The sequence below is a fragment of the Bison bison genome, unplaced genomic scaffold (assembly GCF_000754665.1).
Source record: "Bison bison bison isolate TAMUID 2011002044 unplaced genomic scaffold, Bison_UMD1.0 scf7180017864462, whole genome shotgun sequence".
NCBI classification, from domain to species: Eukaryota; Metazoa; Chordata; class Mammalia; order Artiodactyla; family Bovidae; genus Bison; species Bison bison.
Window position 1 is genome coordinate 1,611,913 of NW_011495024.1, and position 18,562 is coordinate 1,630,474.

At 38.4% G+C, this 18,562-nt stretch overlaps 1 protein-coding gene across 5 annotated transcripts in view; it reads right to left on the bottom strand.

The window, feature by feature from the left end:
* The window catches only part of ARID4B (AT rich interactive domain 4B (RBP1-like)), a 141,308-nt gene that overhangs the window by 10,587 nt on the left and 112,159 nt on the right, over window positions 1–18,562 (bottom strand). For all 5 annotated transcript variants that reach the window (XM_010860089.1, XM_010860088.1, XM_010860091.1 and 2 more), the window contains 3 exons: window positions 13,392–13,476; window positions 10,863–11,061; window positions 1,914–3,128 (listed from right to left, as the gene is read on the bottom strand). In XM_010860089.1, the coding sequence (XP_010858391.1) occupies window positions 1,914–3,128; window positions 10,863–11,061; window positions 13,392–13,476 (1,499 nt within the window). The remainder of the gene's footprint in view (window positions 1–1,913; window positions 3,129–10,862; window positions 11,062–13,391; window positions 13,477–18,562) is intronic.

Sequence of the window (18,562 nt, forward strand, 5' to 3'; positions counted from 1 at the left end):
ATGGACTGCAGCCCACCAGGCTCCTCCGTCCATGGGATTTTCCAGGCAAGAGTACTGGAGTGGGGTGCCATTGCCTTCTCCAATGTTTGTTACTAAAAGTTTCTTAATCCTGTTACAATGGTAACATATACAAGACATGGTTTTGTTGGTAAAAAAAAATTGAACAAGCTATTTTAAATGTTTTCTTTGCAACTTTTTAGTTGTTTTTTTAATGGGTTACATCTAATTGATAACTTTTCCTAAGGCTATTTTAATATAACAAGGTGAACCATAAAGAAAGTGATTTAGATATTACCTATATTAAAGTACAGAATCTTAACAATTGCCATATTTCTCTCCAAAAGAGTTTAATTCTGAAACTTTCATCTCCAAGAAATAAAAAGCTTACTGTAGGCTAACCTGGAAGGCAATCTGAAATCTAAATTGTAAAACTTACATTTTTACTTTTAATATAAAGTCAAGTCTTCAATATCTGCAGATAAATTTGCTCCTTTTGCAGACAAAAGGAGCCATATTAAACAGGTGCTTAAGAATTTATTTTTAAAGAGATACAAATTCTAATAAGTTCTGTAATATGCTTTGATTTGATAAGACAGATATATCCTAAATGAAGTTCTCAAACTGTTTACTTTTTAAGCTAGTTAAGATTAAGATTCAAAAGGGTAATACTGACCTAGTCTATCAGAAGACAAGCTATCAAATTTCTTGTTGAAAACACATCTCAATCTTTCATAAGATATGAGGAGCACGGTGAGGATGCAACCTCTTCAGAATTATGATTAAAAGTTCATTATATTATTATTGAAAGCTTTTCTAATCATCTGCAATAAATGCTTCTTTTATCTTGAGGATATTTATGCCTGGATAATTCAATTCCATGAGACAGTACAACACACAAACATAATCACAGTAGCTATGTGTATAAATATTTAAATAAAAAAGGATCATTGAAATCTGCAACTATCTTTTTTACTTAATATTTTTTGAAAAATGTTTTATTTGTGTGATAGTTATGTCAATTATGTCTCAGGGAAACTAGAAAACGAAAAGAAAAAAGGTTTATGAGAGAAAACTTAAAGTTAACTAATTTGGTCTAGATTGTATCTCTTTAAGTTTACCTAAAAACCTGAAATCAGTATAATAAAACCTGATATGTTACATAACATATATACCCGAGTGCTTTACACTGGAAAAGTGTGTTTCAAAGCCTAGTGTCAGCTTACAGTATGATTTAAAGACACCTGAATGAAGTGGTTTTTAAGAAGAATGATGTCAGAAGTATAGCTATGGCACCAATAAAAAGCCACCAAGACTTCAGGGAAGTACAACACAGACATTGGTCCTTCAATTTGGAAGCTAGGCAACCAAGCAAGCATCAAATTCCTTTACAAACTCTCACATAGTAGTCAGGCTCAAAAATCAGTTTGACATGGTTATCTGAGGAGAGCACAGCCTGGACAGTTGGTTGCTCCAAACCCCTACATAGAGAACTTTGGTTAAGGGTGGACGAGTCCATCAATAAATCAAAATGTTAGTGACAAACTGCATGGGACAACTGCAAAAACAACATTAAAGAAATATAGTTAAGCTGCTCATGCCGTGTAGTCAACCAGTATATAATGAGTTTTCAAACAGGTCTGGATTTGGGCCTGGGTGCATTTTCTAATAAACAGCACATGATCTGGTCCACTGAGAAACGTCACAGGTGGCTGAAGTGAAACAAACACTCAATTCTCAAGCTGTTACATGCATCCCATCCTCCATTACCCAAATTACCTTTCACATGGCCATTTTCACCATGTTCACACAAGTACTCCACGTAAACACCTCATGTTGTAATGAGGGACATGAAACCCCTGCAACCGTAAGGGGGAGGAAATCGTAAACCACGACACTGGGGCCTATGGCCTCACCTTTCTCGGGATGCTCTGCCTCAGGCTGATTGCTGCTGCTCGAGCTCACACTGGCATCAAAGCCCGTGGGCGAGCTGTTCCCTTCTGACTGCAGGTCCTGGAGCTCCCCAGCGACACTGTCCACTTCGATCGTGCTGTCGGTCTCACTCTTGATGCTGCGGACTTCTTCATGGTTTGGGGCCAGCGGCTCTGACACTGTTACAGAAGGTGGCTGCCGACCAGCTTCCGTCACGGTGACTGAGGAAGGGGACTCGGGTGTCGTGGGAGGGGTATTGAGCACTGAATTGCTGCCACTGCTCGGAAATTCCGATTTTTTGTCACTGACCTCCGCTGGCTTCTCCTCAGTGGGTTTGCCCTCTGCACTCGCTGAGGGCGGAGCGGCCAGATCGGTGTTGGGGGAGCAGCTCTCCTCCTCGGCCACAGTCTGCAGGGACCCCTCAGTCGGCCCCTCTTCTGGGGCAGGATGGGGTGGGGAGGCTGCAGCCTCAGTGTCAGAGTCTGAGAAAAGCTCCTTCAGCGTTTTTTTAGGCCACTGACCCTGAATACTTGACCAGACATCTTTTCGATCTTTTGCTCTGCTGTTCTGAAGTCTTTCATCAGAGTTATTTAAAAGTTTTATCCTTTTTTCGGCCACTTCTGAAAATCCTGAATAGAAACCAGTTGTCCGTAGAGACTTTCTTTTCTCCTCCAAACCATTGTATTTCTTAGTCGGTGTCACCTTGGCTTTGGACTTTTCTTCTTCGTCCTCATCTGAGGAGCTATTGCTACTGTTTTCTATGCAAAGGGCTTCTTTGTTCTTGGCTTTATCCTCCTTTTTACTGGGGGAGCCACTTTTTAAACACTCCTCAGTATTGCAGTACCTTCTCTTACCACGTTTCACTGGTGGCTTTGAAGATTTATCAGCGGCGTCCTTTTTAACATCCTTTCTCTTTTTTGTGACTTCATCTTCTTCTTCATAGTCAGTATCTTCAGATAATGCTTCCATATCTTTTCTTAAGCTTTCTGGAGATTTTGACAAGGGTTTGGCTATTACCAAATCTGTGTGGACTTTGTTTTCGTCAAGCAAAGATGAACTGTTCTGTTCCTCTTTGGATGTAAGATCATTTCTGTTGTGAGTCAAATGATCAATCTTAGATTCTTCTTTGCCATGGTTATCTAAGTCTTGAACACCTGTTTCATCCTCTTGCTCACTGTCTTCAGCAGAACTTTCAGAAGCTAGAAAAGAAAGAAAAAACAGTGAGTATGATAAGAATACCAGCAATGTCTTCTCTGGGCCCCCTAATGTAAACAAGTATTAGCTCGTATGTTTATAACCACTCCAAGTTGCTAGGTTTTATCCTCATTTTACAACTGAAGAAACTGAGCTTCAGAGAGAAGATATTCACCCAATGATGGAAATGTTATATATCATGACTATAGTGGGAGTGAAACTACTGTATGCTTTTGCCAAAACTCATCATATTGTAAACATAAAACTGGTGACTTTCATTGTTTGTAAATTTTACCTCAATAAAGTAGATTATAAAAAAGAAAGAATCTTCTCCAAATTTATGAGCAGAACATAGTGGAGTCAGGATGTAGTTCCAGGATGTTCAAATTCCAAAGTGTATATTCTTATAAAAGTGTAGTCTTCACTTTCAATGTAGCAATGACAACTCAAAATTTTGTAAGCAATGTATTTCTGCCATAGAGCTTTAAAGAACAACACAATTAACTTTATACAAACATCAGTTCAGTTCAGTCGCTCAGTCGTGTCTGACTTTTTTGCAACCCCATGGACTGCAGCACACCAGGCCTCCCTGTCCATCACCAACTCCCAGAGTTTACTCAAACTCATGTCCATTGAGTCAATCATGCCATCCAACCATCTCATCCCTTCTCCCGCCTTCAATCTTTTCTAGCATCAGGGTCTTCTCAAGTAAGTCAGTTCTTCGCATCAGGTGGCCAAAGTATTGGAATTTCAGCTTCAGCATCAGTCCTTCCAATGAATATTCAGGACTGATTTCCTTTAGGATGGAAAGGTTAGATCTCCTTGTACTTCAAGGGACTCTCAAGAGTCTTCTCCAACACCACGGTTTAAAAGCATCAATTCTTCGGCGCTCAGCTTTCTTTATAGTCCAACTTTCACATCCATACATGACTACTGGAAAAATCACAGCTTTGACTATATGGACCTTTGTCAGCAAAGGGATGTCTATTTTTTAATATGCTGTCTAGGTTTGTCATAGCTTTTCTATCAAAGAGCAAGGATCTTTTAACTTCATGCATAACAGTCACTGTCTGCAATGATTCTGGAGCCCAGGAAAATAAAATCTATCGGTTTCCACTTTTTCCCCATCTATTCGTCATGAAGTCATGGGATCAGATCCCATGATCTTTTTTGAATGTTGAGTTTTAAGCCAGCTTTTTCACTCTCCTCTTTCATGCTCAACAAGAAGTCTTTTAGTTTCTCTTCACTTTCTACCATTAAGAATGGTATTATCTGTATATTTGAGGTTGTTGATATTTCTCCCAGCAATCTTGATTCCAGCTTGTGATTCACCCAGCTTAGCATTTTGCATGATGTACTCTGTATAAAGGGCTTCCCAGGTGGCACGAGTGGTAAAGAACCTGCCTGCCAATGCAGGAAATTAAAGAGACATGGGTTTGATCCCTGGGTTGGGAAGATCCCCTGGAGGAGGGCATGGCAACCCAATCCAGTATTCTTGCCTGGAGAATGCCATGGACAGAGGAGCCTGGCAGACTACAGTCCATAGGGTCTCACAGAGTTGGACACGCTTGAAATGACTTAGCATACACTCTGCACAGAAGTTAAATAAGCAGGGTGACAATATGCAGCCTTGTCGTACTTCTTTCCCAATTTTGAACCAGTCTGTTGTATCATGTCCGATTCTAACTGTTGCTTCTTGACCTACATACAGGTTTCTCAAGAAACAGGTAAGGTTGTCTTGTATTCTCATCTCTCTAAGAATTTTGCACAGTTTGTTATGATCCATACAGTCAAAGGCTTTAGCATAGTCAAGGAAGCAGAAGTAGATGTTTTTCTGGAATTCCCTCGCTTTCCTTATGAGCCAATAAATGCTGGTTATTTGATCTCTGGTTCCTCTGCCTTTTCTAAACCCAGCTTGTTCATCTGGAAGTTCATGTACTATTAAAGCCTAGCTTGAAGGATTTTGAACATAATCTTTATTAGCATATGAAACAAGTACAGTAGTTGGAACATTCCATGGCATTGCCCGTTTTTGAGACTGGAATAAATACTGACCTTTTCTAATCCTGTGGCCACTGGTGAGTTTTCCAAATTTGCTGACATACTGAATGTAGCACTTTAACAGCATCATCTTTTAGGATTTGATAGTTCAGCTGGAATCCCATCTCCTCCACTAGCTTTTTCCATAATAATGCTTCCTAGGGCCTACTTGACTTCACACTCCAGGATGTATGGCTCTAGGTGAGTGATTACACCAGCATGGCTATCTAGGCCGTTAAGACTTTTTTTGTACAGTTCTGGATATTCTTGCCACCTTTCTTAATCTCTTTTTTCTTCTATTAGGTCCTTACCATTTCTCTCCTTTATCATGCCCATTCTTGCATGAAGTGTTCCCTTGCTACTTCCAGTTTTCTTGAAGACATCTCTAGTCATTCCCATTCAATTGTATTCCTCTATTTCTTTGCACTGATCACTGGGGAAGGCTTTCTTATCTCTCCTTGTTATTCTTTGAAACTCGGCATTCAGTTGAGTGTATCTTTCCCATTCTCCCTTGCCTTTCACTTGTCTTCTTCTCTCAGCTATTTGTAAAGCCTCCTCAGACAACCACTTTGCTTCTTGCATTTCTTTTCTCGGGGATGGTTCTGGTCACTGCCTCCCGTACAACTGTTACAAATCTCCGTCCATAGTTCATCAGGCATTCCGTCTACAAGATCTAATCCTTTAAATCCATTCATCACCTCCACTGTATAATCATAAGGGATTTGATTTAAGGCATACCTGAATGGCCTAGCGGTTTTCCCTACTTTCTTCAATTTAAGCCTCAATTTTGCAGTAAGAAGCTCATGATCTGAGCCACAGTCAGCTCCGGGTGTCATTTTTGCTGATTGTATACAGCTTCTCCATCTTTGGCTGCAAAGAATATAATCAATTTGATCTCGGTATTGACCATCTGGGGACGTCCATGTACAGAGTCATCTCTTATGTTGTTAGAAAAGGGTGTTTGCTATGACCAGAGTGTTTTCTTGACAAAACTCTGTTAGCCTTTGCCCTGCTTCATTTTTTACTCCAAGGCCAAACTTGTCTGTTACTCTGGGTATCTCTTGACTTCCTACTACTTTTGCATTCCAATCCCCTATGATGAAAAGGACATTTGGGGGAGGGGGGTGTTAGTTCTAGAAGGTCTTGTAGGTCTTCATAAATCAGTCAACTTCAGCCACTTCAGCATTCATGATTGGGGCATACACTTGATTACTGTGATGTTGAATGGTTTGCCTTGGAAACGAATCGAGATCATTCTGTCATTTTTGAGACTGCACCCAAGTACTGCATTTCAGACTCTTCTGTTGAGTATTAGGGCTACTCCATTTCTTCTAAGGGATTCTTGCCCACAGTAGTAGATATAATAGGTCATCTAAATTAAACTTGCCCATTCTCATCCATTTTAGTTCACTGATTCCTAACATGTCAATGTCCACTCTTACCATCTCCTTCTTCACCACATCCAATTTACCTTGATTCCTGGACCTAACATTCTGGGTTCCTATTCCATACTGTTCTGCACAGCACTGGACTTTACTTTCACACCAGACACATCCACAACTGAGTGTCATTTCCACTTTGGCATAGGTTCTTCATTCTTTCTCGAGCTACTAATAATTGCTGGCTGCTCTTCCCTAGTAGCATATTGGACACTTTCTGATCTGGGTGGCTCATCTTCAGGTGTCATATCTCTTTGCCTTTTCATACTGTTCATGGGAAGAGTACTGGAGTGATTTGCCATTCTCTCTGTCAGTGGACCACATTTTTTCAGAACTCTCCACTATGACCCGTCCATCTTGGATGGCCCTACAACAGCATGGCTCATAGCTTCATTGAGTTACACAAGCCCCTTCACCACGGTAAGGCTGTGATCAATGAAGGAGCAAGTAATACATATAAACAGTGAAAACTAATTTACTCTCATAACAAAATACCAACAGCTCCTCTTTTCTTCCTTCCCCACCTTTCAAAATCTTATAACTATTTCCATTCATAGTTACTATCATCATCTCTTAATAATATACTATTTGTTGACATATGTAAGCAATGAGAATTCTCTTGTTAATACCTCCATCCCCTCCTGCCACACTTTGTAAGTGGTGCTGGAAAAGCTGGACTGCTAAATGTAAATCAATGAAGTCAGAACATACCAACACACCATACACAAAAATACACTCAAAACAGTTTAGACTTAAGTTTAAGACATGACACCCTAAAACTCCTAGAAGAGATCACAGACAAAATATTCTCTGACATAAATTGTACCAATGTTTTCTTAGGTTCATCTCCCAAAGCAGTAGAAATAAAAGTAAAAATAAACAAATGTGACCTAATCAAATTAGATAAGATTTTGCTACAAAGGAAATAACAATCTATGGACTAAGAGAAAATATTTGCAAACAATGCAACTGACAAGGATTAATTTCCAAAATATACAAATTGCTCATACAACAACAAAAAAAGAACAAACAACCCAACTGAAAAATGGGCAGAAGACCTAGACCTACCTATCTCTAAAGCAGACAGACAGATGGCCAACAGGCCCATGAAAAGATGCTCAACATCACTAAGTATCAGAGAAATGGGAATCAAAACTACAGTGAGGCACCAGTCAGAATGGCCATCATTAAAAAGTTTACTAATAACAAATGCTGGAGAAGGTGTGGAGAAAACGGAACCCTCGTACACTGCCAGTGGGAAAGTAAACTGGTGTAGCCACTAAGAAAAAGAGTATGTAGGCTCCTTAAAGAAGCTAAAAACAGAGTTTTTAGTCTTCCTGCTGTATGATCCAACAATCCCACTCCTGGGACATCTGGAGAAAACTATAATTTGAAAAGATACATGTATCCCAATGTTCACAGCAGCAGTAATATATAATAGCCAAGACATGGAAGCAACCCTAAATGGCCACTGACAGATAAATGGATAAATAAGATGTGGTACATATATACAATGAGATACTACTCAGCCATACAAAAAGAAGGAAACAATGTCATTTGAAGCAACATGGATGGATCTAGAGATTATCACACTAAATGAAGTTAAATCAGAGAAAGACAAATACCATGTATCATCACTTACATATGGAATCTAAACTATGACACAAGTAAATTATTTTGAAAAAGAAACAGACTTGAAGACATAGAAAACAAACTTATGAATAACAAAGGGAAAAAAATTTTTTTTTAATTAAAAAAATAAAATCTTTCCTCACTCAAAAAAAAAAAAAAAGAATAACCAAAGGGGAAAAGGAGTGGAGCGGGTGAGTTAGGGGTTTGGGCTTAGTAGATACAAACTACTATATGTAAAATAAACAACGAGGTCCTGTCTAGCACAGAGAATTATATTCAAAATCTTGTAATAAACCATAAAGGAAAAGAATATGAAAAAAGACTACATATATAACTGAACCACTTTGTTATATACCAGAAACTAACACAACATTGTTAATCAACTCTACAATAAAAAAGAATGAAATCAGAAACAAGATATTGCACCCAGCTGTTTTATAAGAACAATTATATGAAGCATGCAGAAAACAGAGTTCTTAAAAAGTAAAAACATTACAGCTGTCAATAAGCATTACAGTACTAAACAGTAAAAGGATTAAAAGATAAAACCAAGAAAATTTCTAAGAAACTAGATGATGAGACGACAAACCAATCAATAATGTGTCTCTGAGAAAAGTAACTATATTAGAGTATACTGCAGAAGGTTCAATATTAATATAATGGTAGGGTTCAAAAGAGAGAAAAGGAGAAGAGAAGGGTAGGCGAAAGAATACGGAAATGTAGAGGAGAAAAATCAACAAAATATTTCAAGAAAACTAGACTTTATTTTTGGGGGCTCCAAAATCACTGCAGATGGTGACTGCAGCCATGAAATTAAAAGACGCTTACTCCTTGGAAGAAAAGTATGACCAACTTAGATAGCATATTGAAAAGCAGAGACGTTACTTTGCCAACAAAGGTCCGTCTGGTCAAGGCTATGGTTTTTCCAATGGTCATGTATGGATGCGAGAGTTGGACTGTGAAGAAAGCTGAGTGCCGAAGAACTGATGCTTTTGAACTGTGGTGTTGGAGAAGACTGTTGAGAGTCCCTTGGACTGCAAGGAGATCCAACCAGTCCATTCTAAAGGAGATCAGCCCTGGGTGTCTTTTGGAAGGAAGGATGCTAAAGCTGAAACTCCAGTACTTTGGCCACCTCATGCGAAGAGCTGACTCATTGGAAAAGACTCTGATGCTGGGAGGGATTGGGGGCAGGAGGAGAAGGGGACGACAGAGGATGAGATGGCTGGATGGCATCACTGACTCGATGGACGTTGAGTTTGAGTGAACTCCAGGAGATGGTGATGGACAGGGAGGCCTGGAGTGCTGCGATTCATGGGGTCGCAAAGAGTCGGACATGACTGAGAGACTGAACTGAACTGAACTGATCCAGAACAGAAAGATACAAGTTTGTAGAATGAAGCAGCTTAGCAAGTACACATTACAATAGATGAAAATACATCCACAAAAGGGATAATCTCTGTGCAGTATGAACACATTAAAAACAAAGATTCAAGATTTCAGAGAAAGGGAAGGCAAAAAACAAGCCATAAAACAAGTCATCTACATAGAATCAGGGACAAGAGCTCTGGATTTCACAGAAAACACTGAAGGAAAAATACAGCTGAACAATGCCAATAAAATAATTAAGGAAAAACTTCCAACCCTGCTAGACCATAAATAATGTTTTCAAATATGGACAGTCTCTAAAAATTTATCTTCCCTCTTACTCACCTGTCCTTAACATCTACTAGAGAATGGAGAACGTGCTCCACCACAGTGAGTATACCAAAGAAGATATTTTTAAAAATCAGATACCCAAAAGAATTTTAGGGACTATTTTGAAGAGAGAGCTCTAAAAAGTTCCCATGAAGAGAACTATGCACCAGATACAGAAGGAAACCAGTCCAGACCCGTGTGGTGTTATTTCCAAAGGAACTCGTATGACTTCTATCATCAACAAAATGCCTCTTGGCATGAATTAGATTCTTTCTATGTATATTAGCTTGTTCCAACCATTTGGTGATAAAATTCCAGCTCTCTGCTCAACCTCTTGTGTGCCATTACCTGGATCAGGCAATGACATCATTTTACCCAGCAGAAACATTTTGTTTTGACCTACACCTGAAAACTAGGAGTATATTTGGGCAGCCTAGAATCAGAACATACAGAGCACCTTATCAATAGCACTGAGCATAATTCTTTTGGTCATCCACTGAGTTTATGTCAGATATTCCTGAGAGCCCTGATGTTTCCTAGAAGGCCCTAATAACTTTGCCCCAATGAATTTCCTTACAGAGGTCTTTGTAGACTCACAAAGAAGCTGAATATGACCTGGAAACTCTATTCAGATGAGCCTTCATTAAAGTGGAAATACTGTCTTTTTTTACAGTTAGGTTTATGCTTGCCACAGTTTTAAAAAAAGTAAGTAATATCCTCTTTAGGAGTATACACAGGTTTAATACAGTTGTAAAAAAAATAAAATCAATGGCTGATTTCAAGTAATAACAGAGTCAACAAAGTTATGGTTCAATTAAAAAAGAGAACTTGATAATGTCACTGAATTACCTTTATAGCATTTGATTTATAAAAATTAAAACAAAGACATTTAAAACAAATACTTGCATGCAACAGGATACTTGTTATGTTTACCTTGAAGTCCATTAAGGATAGAAGTGATTTCTATGGATTTAATATGAGCTGTATCAGAGTTCTTGGCATCAGTAAGATCCAATTTGGATACCATTTCAGGAGATGAATTTGTCTGAAATGGCGGTTTTGACAAGCGCCGGAGTTTACAGTTTTTAGGAGAGTATTTTTCATCTTTGTCTTTGTCTTTGTCTAATTTATTCTAAGTTAAGGAAAAAAAGGTATCCTATGTTAGTCATAATTTATCATGAAGCATTCATTAGTAACAATGCTAAAACTCATTTTTAATTCAAAGCTATGCAATACATTACTAAAAAACATAAAAAGAATATAAAGTCCCACAAAACAGTCAGAGATGTGTTTTCAAACTTATCTAACAAATATTATAGAATGAGAAAGTTTCTAATATTTATATTTTAATAATGGAAATAAATTAGCAATCAGATAGGCAATTAAGAAAAGCAAACCTCCATACTGCTAATAATCGGTGTTACAAATTCTATAAAAATGAAATCACAATAGGCTTAAATATTCATTTTTTTAAAAAGAAACAATTTCAATCTGGTAGTTTTAAAACCTGGAAGATTCTCAATATAAAATAAGGGTTGGGAATGATAAGATTTCAGTTATCTTCAGTTGACAACTGGAAAGAAACAAATGACTTGCTATAAAGTCATTTATAGCAAGTGGGACATCCTTCCTGCATCAATAAATTAATGTTTCATGAAAAAATGAGAAAATTTCCCAAATTCTCTATTTATGAATAGATGGGCAGGGGCTAACATATTTTCTGGAAACTTCTATAGATTGCTGAGTGACTATTTTCACAGTTCTCTCATAGATGGTACAGAGCTAGTATCATTCTGGATACACAGAAGTTAATTCAGTTTAGGATAGTGGTTCTTTAAGTATGGACCATGGGCCCAGAGACCTTAGCACTTCCTGGCAATTTAAGTGAAAACTCCTCGAACCAGACTCAGAATCACTGGGGATGGGAACAAGCAATCTGAGTTTCACCAAGTTCTCCAGGTGACTGTGACACATGCTTAAGCGTGAGATTCACTTACTCAGAGCACCCGAGCTGAAGGTTCTGGATGCACTGAGAAGGCTTATGTGTACCAAAGCTTATCAATGATTAGTGCTGCTCTAATTTTCCTATTCTGGCCAGACTTTTCATCACTTTATACCAGAGATCATAATATACCATGCAGTCTGAAGGTAGAAATAGTCCACGCCAAGCAAAGTTCAAATATGGCTTTTAATGGCTGTCTTCTAAGATGAGCTCAAGGGATGGGTATAGTATTATTAAATAATTTCTAGGAAGCTTTTCCAAAATTCACATGCCTCTTCCCTTATGACCAACAATTTTAAATGCCTGGGAGGGGCCTAGAACTAAACTGAGATGTAAATAAATATTTAGAAAAAATTCCCCAAGTAATATTCTAATATTTCTTCTCCTACCCCTACCCTATCCTCTACCGGAGAAATACGACTCCTAAAACTTGCTCTGTGCAAGGAAACAGGCTTTTTACTGCCATACACACAAAATTCTTCTAGTAGCTTAGGAGCAATAGCATGACTTCCACACTTTCCAATAAAGACCAAGAGTGTCCTGAGTTGTAGCTACTGACTTGCCAAACCAAAACTTTAAAAATATGAACCCAGTTTCATCGTGAGAAAAGAGTAATCATTTTAGGGGAAAAATTTTGTACATAGGGCCATGAAGGTATCATTTAGCCAGAAAGTAAATAGCGCCTCACTTTTAAAATGAAAATTCAATTTCAGGAGGACTATTAAATACTTCAATTATATATACCATTCAAAGTAGTAAAAAGCCATTAAGAGATAAAAGATATTCTAAAACCTAGTTAATAGTCTGCTTTCTAATAAAACATCAAAAAGATTTAATCTTACAATGAACAAGACTAATTCCATCATATATAAAACTAACATTAATCTCCATACAAGTGCATTATTAATAGACTCCCCATGCTATCTATGCAGTGTGTGCCTCTTGGGGTCTTGTGAACACATTCTAAAGCACTGTCTATAGTGACAGAAAGATGATGAGGAACAAAAGAGCTACAGCTAGGCTCTTCTGTGCCTTCAGGCACCTTCTTTTCTTCCTCTGAACGGTTTACAGCTATTACAGTAACCCCAGAGTTCCCAGCTACACACTACTTCATGACTCCCAGTTGGAGACCAGAGGTGCACGAACAGTTGAAATGGCTAAGTGAAATAAATCTTGGGTGAGTGGACTTATACAATGTTGGAACTAAAAAAGCCTCAAAGATCACTTAGTACTGTTATCAAAATGCCTTTCCATAAGCTGACAATATTAATTGTACCCAAATCTAGTATTTGATAAACTGGCTATTTCAAGAGAGTATTTCTAACTCTACTAAAACACACACACACACACACACACACACACACACACACACACACTGTCTCTCTCTCAATTCACTCTGGAGGAAAGGTTCCTTAATTAAGAGCTATAATATACAGCAAAATATATTTTGCTTTTATTACCTTTATTTTCTTGCGATGTTTTATCTTGGGCACATTTTTATCAGCAGGTCTTACTATTTTATCTGCTTTAATCCATTCGTCATACCTAAAATCAAAGGAAATTAACATTAATATACAAAACACATACTACAGAAGGAACTATGCCATATTAAAGAGAAACTCATAAATAGAATCATAATACTGTAAAACCTTGGGAGCCACTAAGTTCAACTTTCTGGTTTAAGGAACAAAGTTACCGAGGCTCAGAGAAAGATGCAGTGGCCTGTCCCAGGACACACTTTCAGCTACTGGCTGAGCCAAGGCTCAGCTAGGTCTCTGGATTCCTGGACCAGCACTACTTCCTCTGTTACACCAAAGAGAAACCAAAGCTGTACAATAACCATTAAGAGCACTCACATATTTCCTATACGTTTTTTGGTTTACTTTGTTCTTTTCTTAAGCAGCAAATAGTTCATTTTTCCCTAAACATATCAGGAAGCTAAAGGGAAGCATGACTGCGAAGCTTTCAGGCTTTGGAGTTGCTTCCTATGTATACAAATGGCTGAGAGTCAACAGTTGTGATGGGTTCTCCACTTGGTGCTGCCTGTCTGCGAGAGTTCACAGGGCACAAGTTACTACTGACTGTAATATATCTATTTGTTTAAGGCGGGGGGAGTTTAATTTTGTAACAAACTCAGCTAGAAAGAAGAAACATTAAAAATAAACCTCTTTTTATGTTTCAAAGTCACATACATTTATTCTGGAAAATGGAAAACTGACTGACATTTTTAACTCGAGAACATGAAAAACTGAAAATGCGCTTTTAAATTAAAATCTCCTCATTATTAGAGGCATTAAGTGAAGTAAGAAAGACCCTGAGTCAGGAAGTAAATGATTTAGGTCTTACCTTACTAGTAAATTATATTCTTGCCTAAGAGTAGGCTTGTATGCATACATGCTAAGTCCCTTCAATCGTGTCCAACTCTTTTTGACACTATGGACTGTAGCCCACCAGGCTCCTCTGGAGGCAACAATACTAGAGTGGGTTGCCTTGCCCTCCTCCAGGGGATCTTCCCAACCCAGGGATCAAACCCATGTCTCTTACATCTCCTGCACTGGCAGGCAGGTTCTGTACCACTAGTGCCACCTGGGAAGCCCCAGAAAAGGTCTAGGAAGTATCTGTAAGGACTCCCAGGCAGAGCTAGACTGCTGGTGCGAACTATGGCCTGCAGCAACGCTGACGGCTCAACCCCCAAGAGGGCTAGGCTGCTGTCTGCTGGAAGCTGGGGAGGGCCACAGCGATAATTAGGATGAGGAAAGGATGGAATGAGTTCTAGAGAAGTCTTTACATAATCCCTGCTGACTAGCTATGTGGTCAGGACATTCTCAACCTCAGACTTTATTCGGTATAAAGCAAAGATTATTCTTCTACTAAAAACACTCCTCTGGTATGTATACTGGCCCATTAGCACCTACCTGTATATTTACATATTTAAAATTTTCCCATTAATGCTAAAAACTGCATTATGCTTGAGAAAAAAGCAATTTAGCTCCTAACAACATTAGAGAGTGAAGGCGAAGAATAAACAGAAAATACCTCCACCCTCTGCAAAGTTAGATGTGAACTTTTAGAAGTTGCTCTTATTAGAATATAGTTATGGAAATTAATGCTATGCACTTTAAAAAAAAAACACAACACAGTTTTCTTGTGAGAAAAAATAGTTCATGATGGTTACACATATCATCAACATAAGCTAAACAAAGATATAATAGTATTTTAACCTTTCTTAATCAAAGATTCTGTTTAGTTAATTTTGTAATATGAGGTATTTTGACTACCAATAAGTGTACTATTAATTCGACTTGTATTTTTGACATGAATTATATGTCAAGTTAGGATAAAATTCAAATTAGGATAAAACAGTAGCTTTCAGTGTAAGAATATCACCAAGACGCTATACCCTTGTATATTTTATATGGAGAACCAAACACATCAAACAAGCAAAAAATAGTCACTGTCTTCATAGTTACAATGTGCACTGTGAAAATGATTTCTTTATGACTTAGAGGTAAAGTACATTGCTTAAAATTTCTTAGGAACAAGGTAGGAGGAACCTATACATAAATAGAATAATGGTTACTCCATATGGCACAGGCTGATGCTTGCTGCCCTAAGCACCACTAGAGTACAGATGGTATATGGTCAACATTCTCTCCTCTACAGATGGTATCAGGGGACTGGTTATCAGACCTTGAGTAATGAATCTGGGGGTGGAAGCAATGTTGAGTCAGGAAAAAAGCTAGAGAAAGCTTCTGGAATTAGATGAAACAAACTATACATGCTTCTAAAATATTTGCATAGTAGTCATTAAACACTATGGTCTTAACTAAACTGTAACAATCATTTTTTAAGTTACTGATCATTCTGCATGATTTTAGGAGATTCTTTGAAAAATTCTTCAGATGTGTTTCCTACTAGAGTAATTACATGGGTCTGTTTATTCAAGGCTATTGGAGAAGGAAATGGCAACCCACTACAGTGTTCTTGCCTGGAGAATCCCAGGGACGGCAGAGCCTGGTGGGCTGCCGTCTCTGGGGTCACACGGAGTTGGACACGACTGAAGCGACTTAGCAGCAGTACTCAAGGCTATGGTTTTTCCAGTAGTCATGTATGGATGTGAGAGTTGGACTGTGAAGAAAGCTGAGTGCCGAAGAACTGATGCTTTTGAACTGTGGTGTTGGAGAAGACTCTTGCTTGGACTGCAAGGAGATCCAACCAGTCCATTCTAAAGGAGATCAGCCCTGGGTGTTCTTTGGAAGGACTGATGCTGAAGCTGAAACTCCAGTACTTTGGCCACCTCTTGCGAAGAGTTGACTCATTGGAAAAGACTCTCATGCTGGGAGGGATTGGGGGCAGGAGGAGAAGGGGAAGACAGAGGATGAGATGGCTGGATGGCATCACCGACTCGATGGACGTGAGTCTGAGTGAACTCTGGGAGTTGGTGATGCCACGGCGTGCTGCGATTCATGGGGTCGCAAAGAGCTGGACACGACTGAGCGACTGAACTGAACTGATATGGTTCCATAAGTATTAGCTAATATTATATGACTCCCTTATTATTTGCCCCCTTCTATTCCATTTTCTTCATGCTTTCTGTTTGTTTAGGCATTCCTTTGTTCTAATACTATTCTTTTAGATCTTGTCTTTTCTCAGTTAGATTTTGGAGAAGGAAGTGGCAGCCCACTCCAGTACTCTTTCCTGGAGAATTCCATGGACAGAGGAGCCTGGCGGGCTACAGTCCATGGGATCGCAAAGAGTCACATGACTGTGCAACTTTCATTTTCACTTTTCAGTCAGATTTATGCTCTTTTCATAAAATGTAATAATAACAATATTGTTAGTGTTATCATAATTTATATCCTTCAGAACTAGAACATGCCTTAAAAAATCTATCAATGAATTTATTTCACAGATTAACAAACTCACACCATGGAATTGAACTGACCGTTCATACTACAGGCTTGCCAAAAAGTACTATGTGAAGAGTGTGAGAAGAATGGGAAATGGGCCTGTTAAACAATGCATGAGAAAGCGTGCCGGGTCCTATTCTCATCAAGTATACAGAAGAGTGCAGACCAGCAACTAAAAAGCCTCTTTAAGAATGCAAAGTAGGAATGAACCCGTGAGGAGGGAGACCAGGTAAAAACAGTGTGTGAGAATTTTGGTTAAGGTAGCTGCTTCAAATTACAAATGCCCTTACCCCACATAGAGGTTGAGAAAAGGGAAAAAGTCGCTGAGTCATATCCAACTCTTTGTGACCCCATGGACTGTACAGTCCATGGAATTCTCTAGGCCAGAATACTGGAGCGAATAGCCATTCTCTTCTCCAGGGGATCTTCCCAACCCAGGTCTCCTGCGTTACAGGCACATTCTTTATCATCTGAGCCACCAGGGAGCCCAAGAATACTGGAGTGGGTAGCCTATCCCTTCTCCAGGGGATCTTCCTGACCCAGGAATCAAACCCAGGTCTCCTGCATTGCAGGCAGATTCTTTACCAGCTGAGCTACCAGGGAAGCCCTGAGGTTGAGACCACCAATGTAAACATTAACAGACAAACATTTCAGAATGTAATGAGGTTCTAAATATCACCTTAGTTGCCTGACTAATCTTACAAGGGAAAAAAAATGACCAGAAAATAAACTGATGTCATAACTAATCACTGTATTTTAAATATAAAGAAATGTTCTTGCCTGTTATGTAATTACTCACTAGAGTATTATTCAAGAGTTCTATTTTCTTTACAGAATACTTTCAAAGAACACAAAGGAGAGAAAAAGAAATTGATGCAGGAGAAAAAAGCAAACTGATATATCCCAAAATTACTACTGACATTAAATTATGTAAGACAAAGAGCTAGGCCGGTTTCATTTTTATTTTACTAGCGTTTGTTAATTTAAATAAAGGAGGTAATAATCATGGATTAAGATCTCTGATTCCCTATAAAATACCAAGAATAAAGACTTGAGTAAAATAAAGAGAATTAAGATCAGAACTACAAAAAAAGCTGTCACTGAATCTGTTTATTCTATATGAATTTAAAACTTTTTATGTAGTATATTTAATATTTATTAAAAAGAGATTGCAACATATTTACGTTAGGCATAAGTAAATAGTCCAATAAGATAGAATATGGGGAAATTAGTTCAAATTTAAATATCTTGCATAAAAAAATAAAATTATGGGGAGGTGGCAAAGAGCAGAAAATTGTAGCTTAAAAAAAAAAAGAGACCATAAAACATGTCTCAATTTTTCCTCAGGGCACCATACCAAGCAGGATATTCATTCATCCTTCAAAATAACCTCTTTATGAGGTGGATGAACCTAGAACCTATTATACAGAGTGAAGTAAGTCAGAAAGAGAAAGATAAATATCATATTCTAATGCATATATATGGAATCTAGAGAAATGGTTCTGAAGAATTTATTTGCAGGGCAGCAATGGAGAAACAGACATAGAGAACAGACTTATGGACATGGGGAGAGGGGAGGAGAGGGTGAGACGTATGGACAGACTAACAGGGAAACTTACATTACCATATGTAAAACAGACAACCAATGGGAATTTGCTGTATGGCTCAGCAAACTCAAAACAGGGGCTCTGTATCAACCTAGAGGGGTGGGGTGGGGAGGG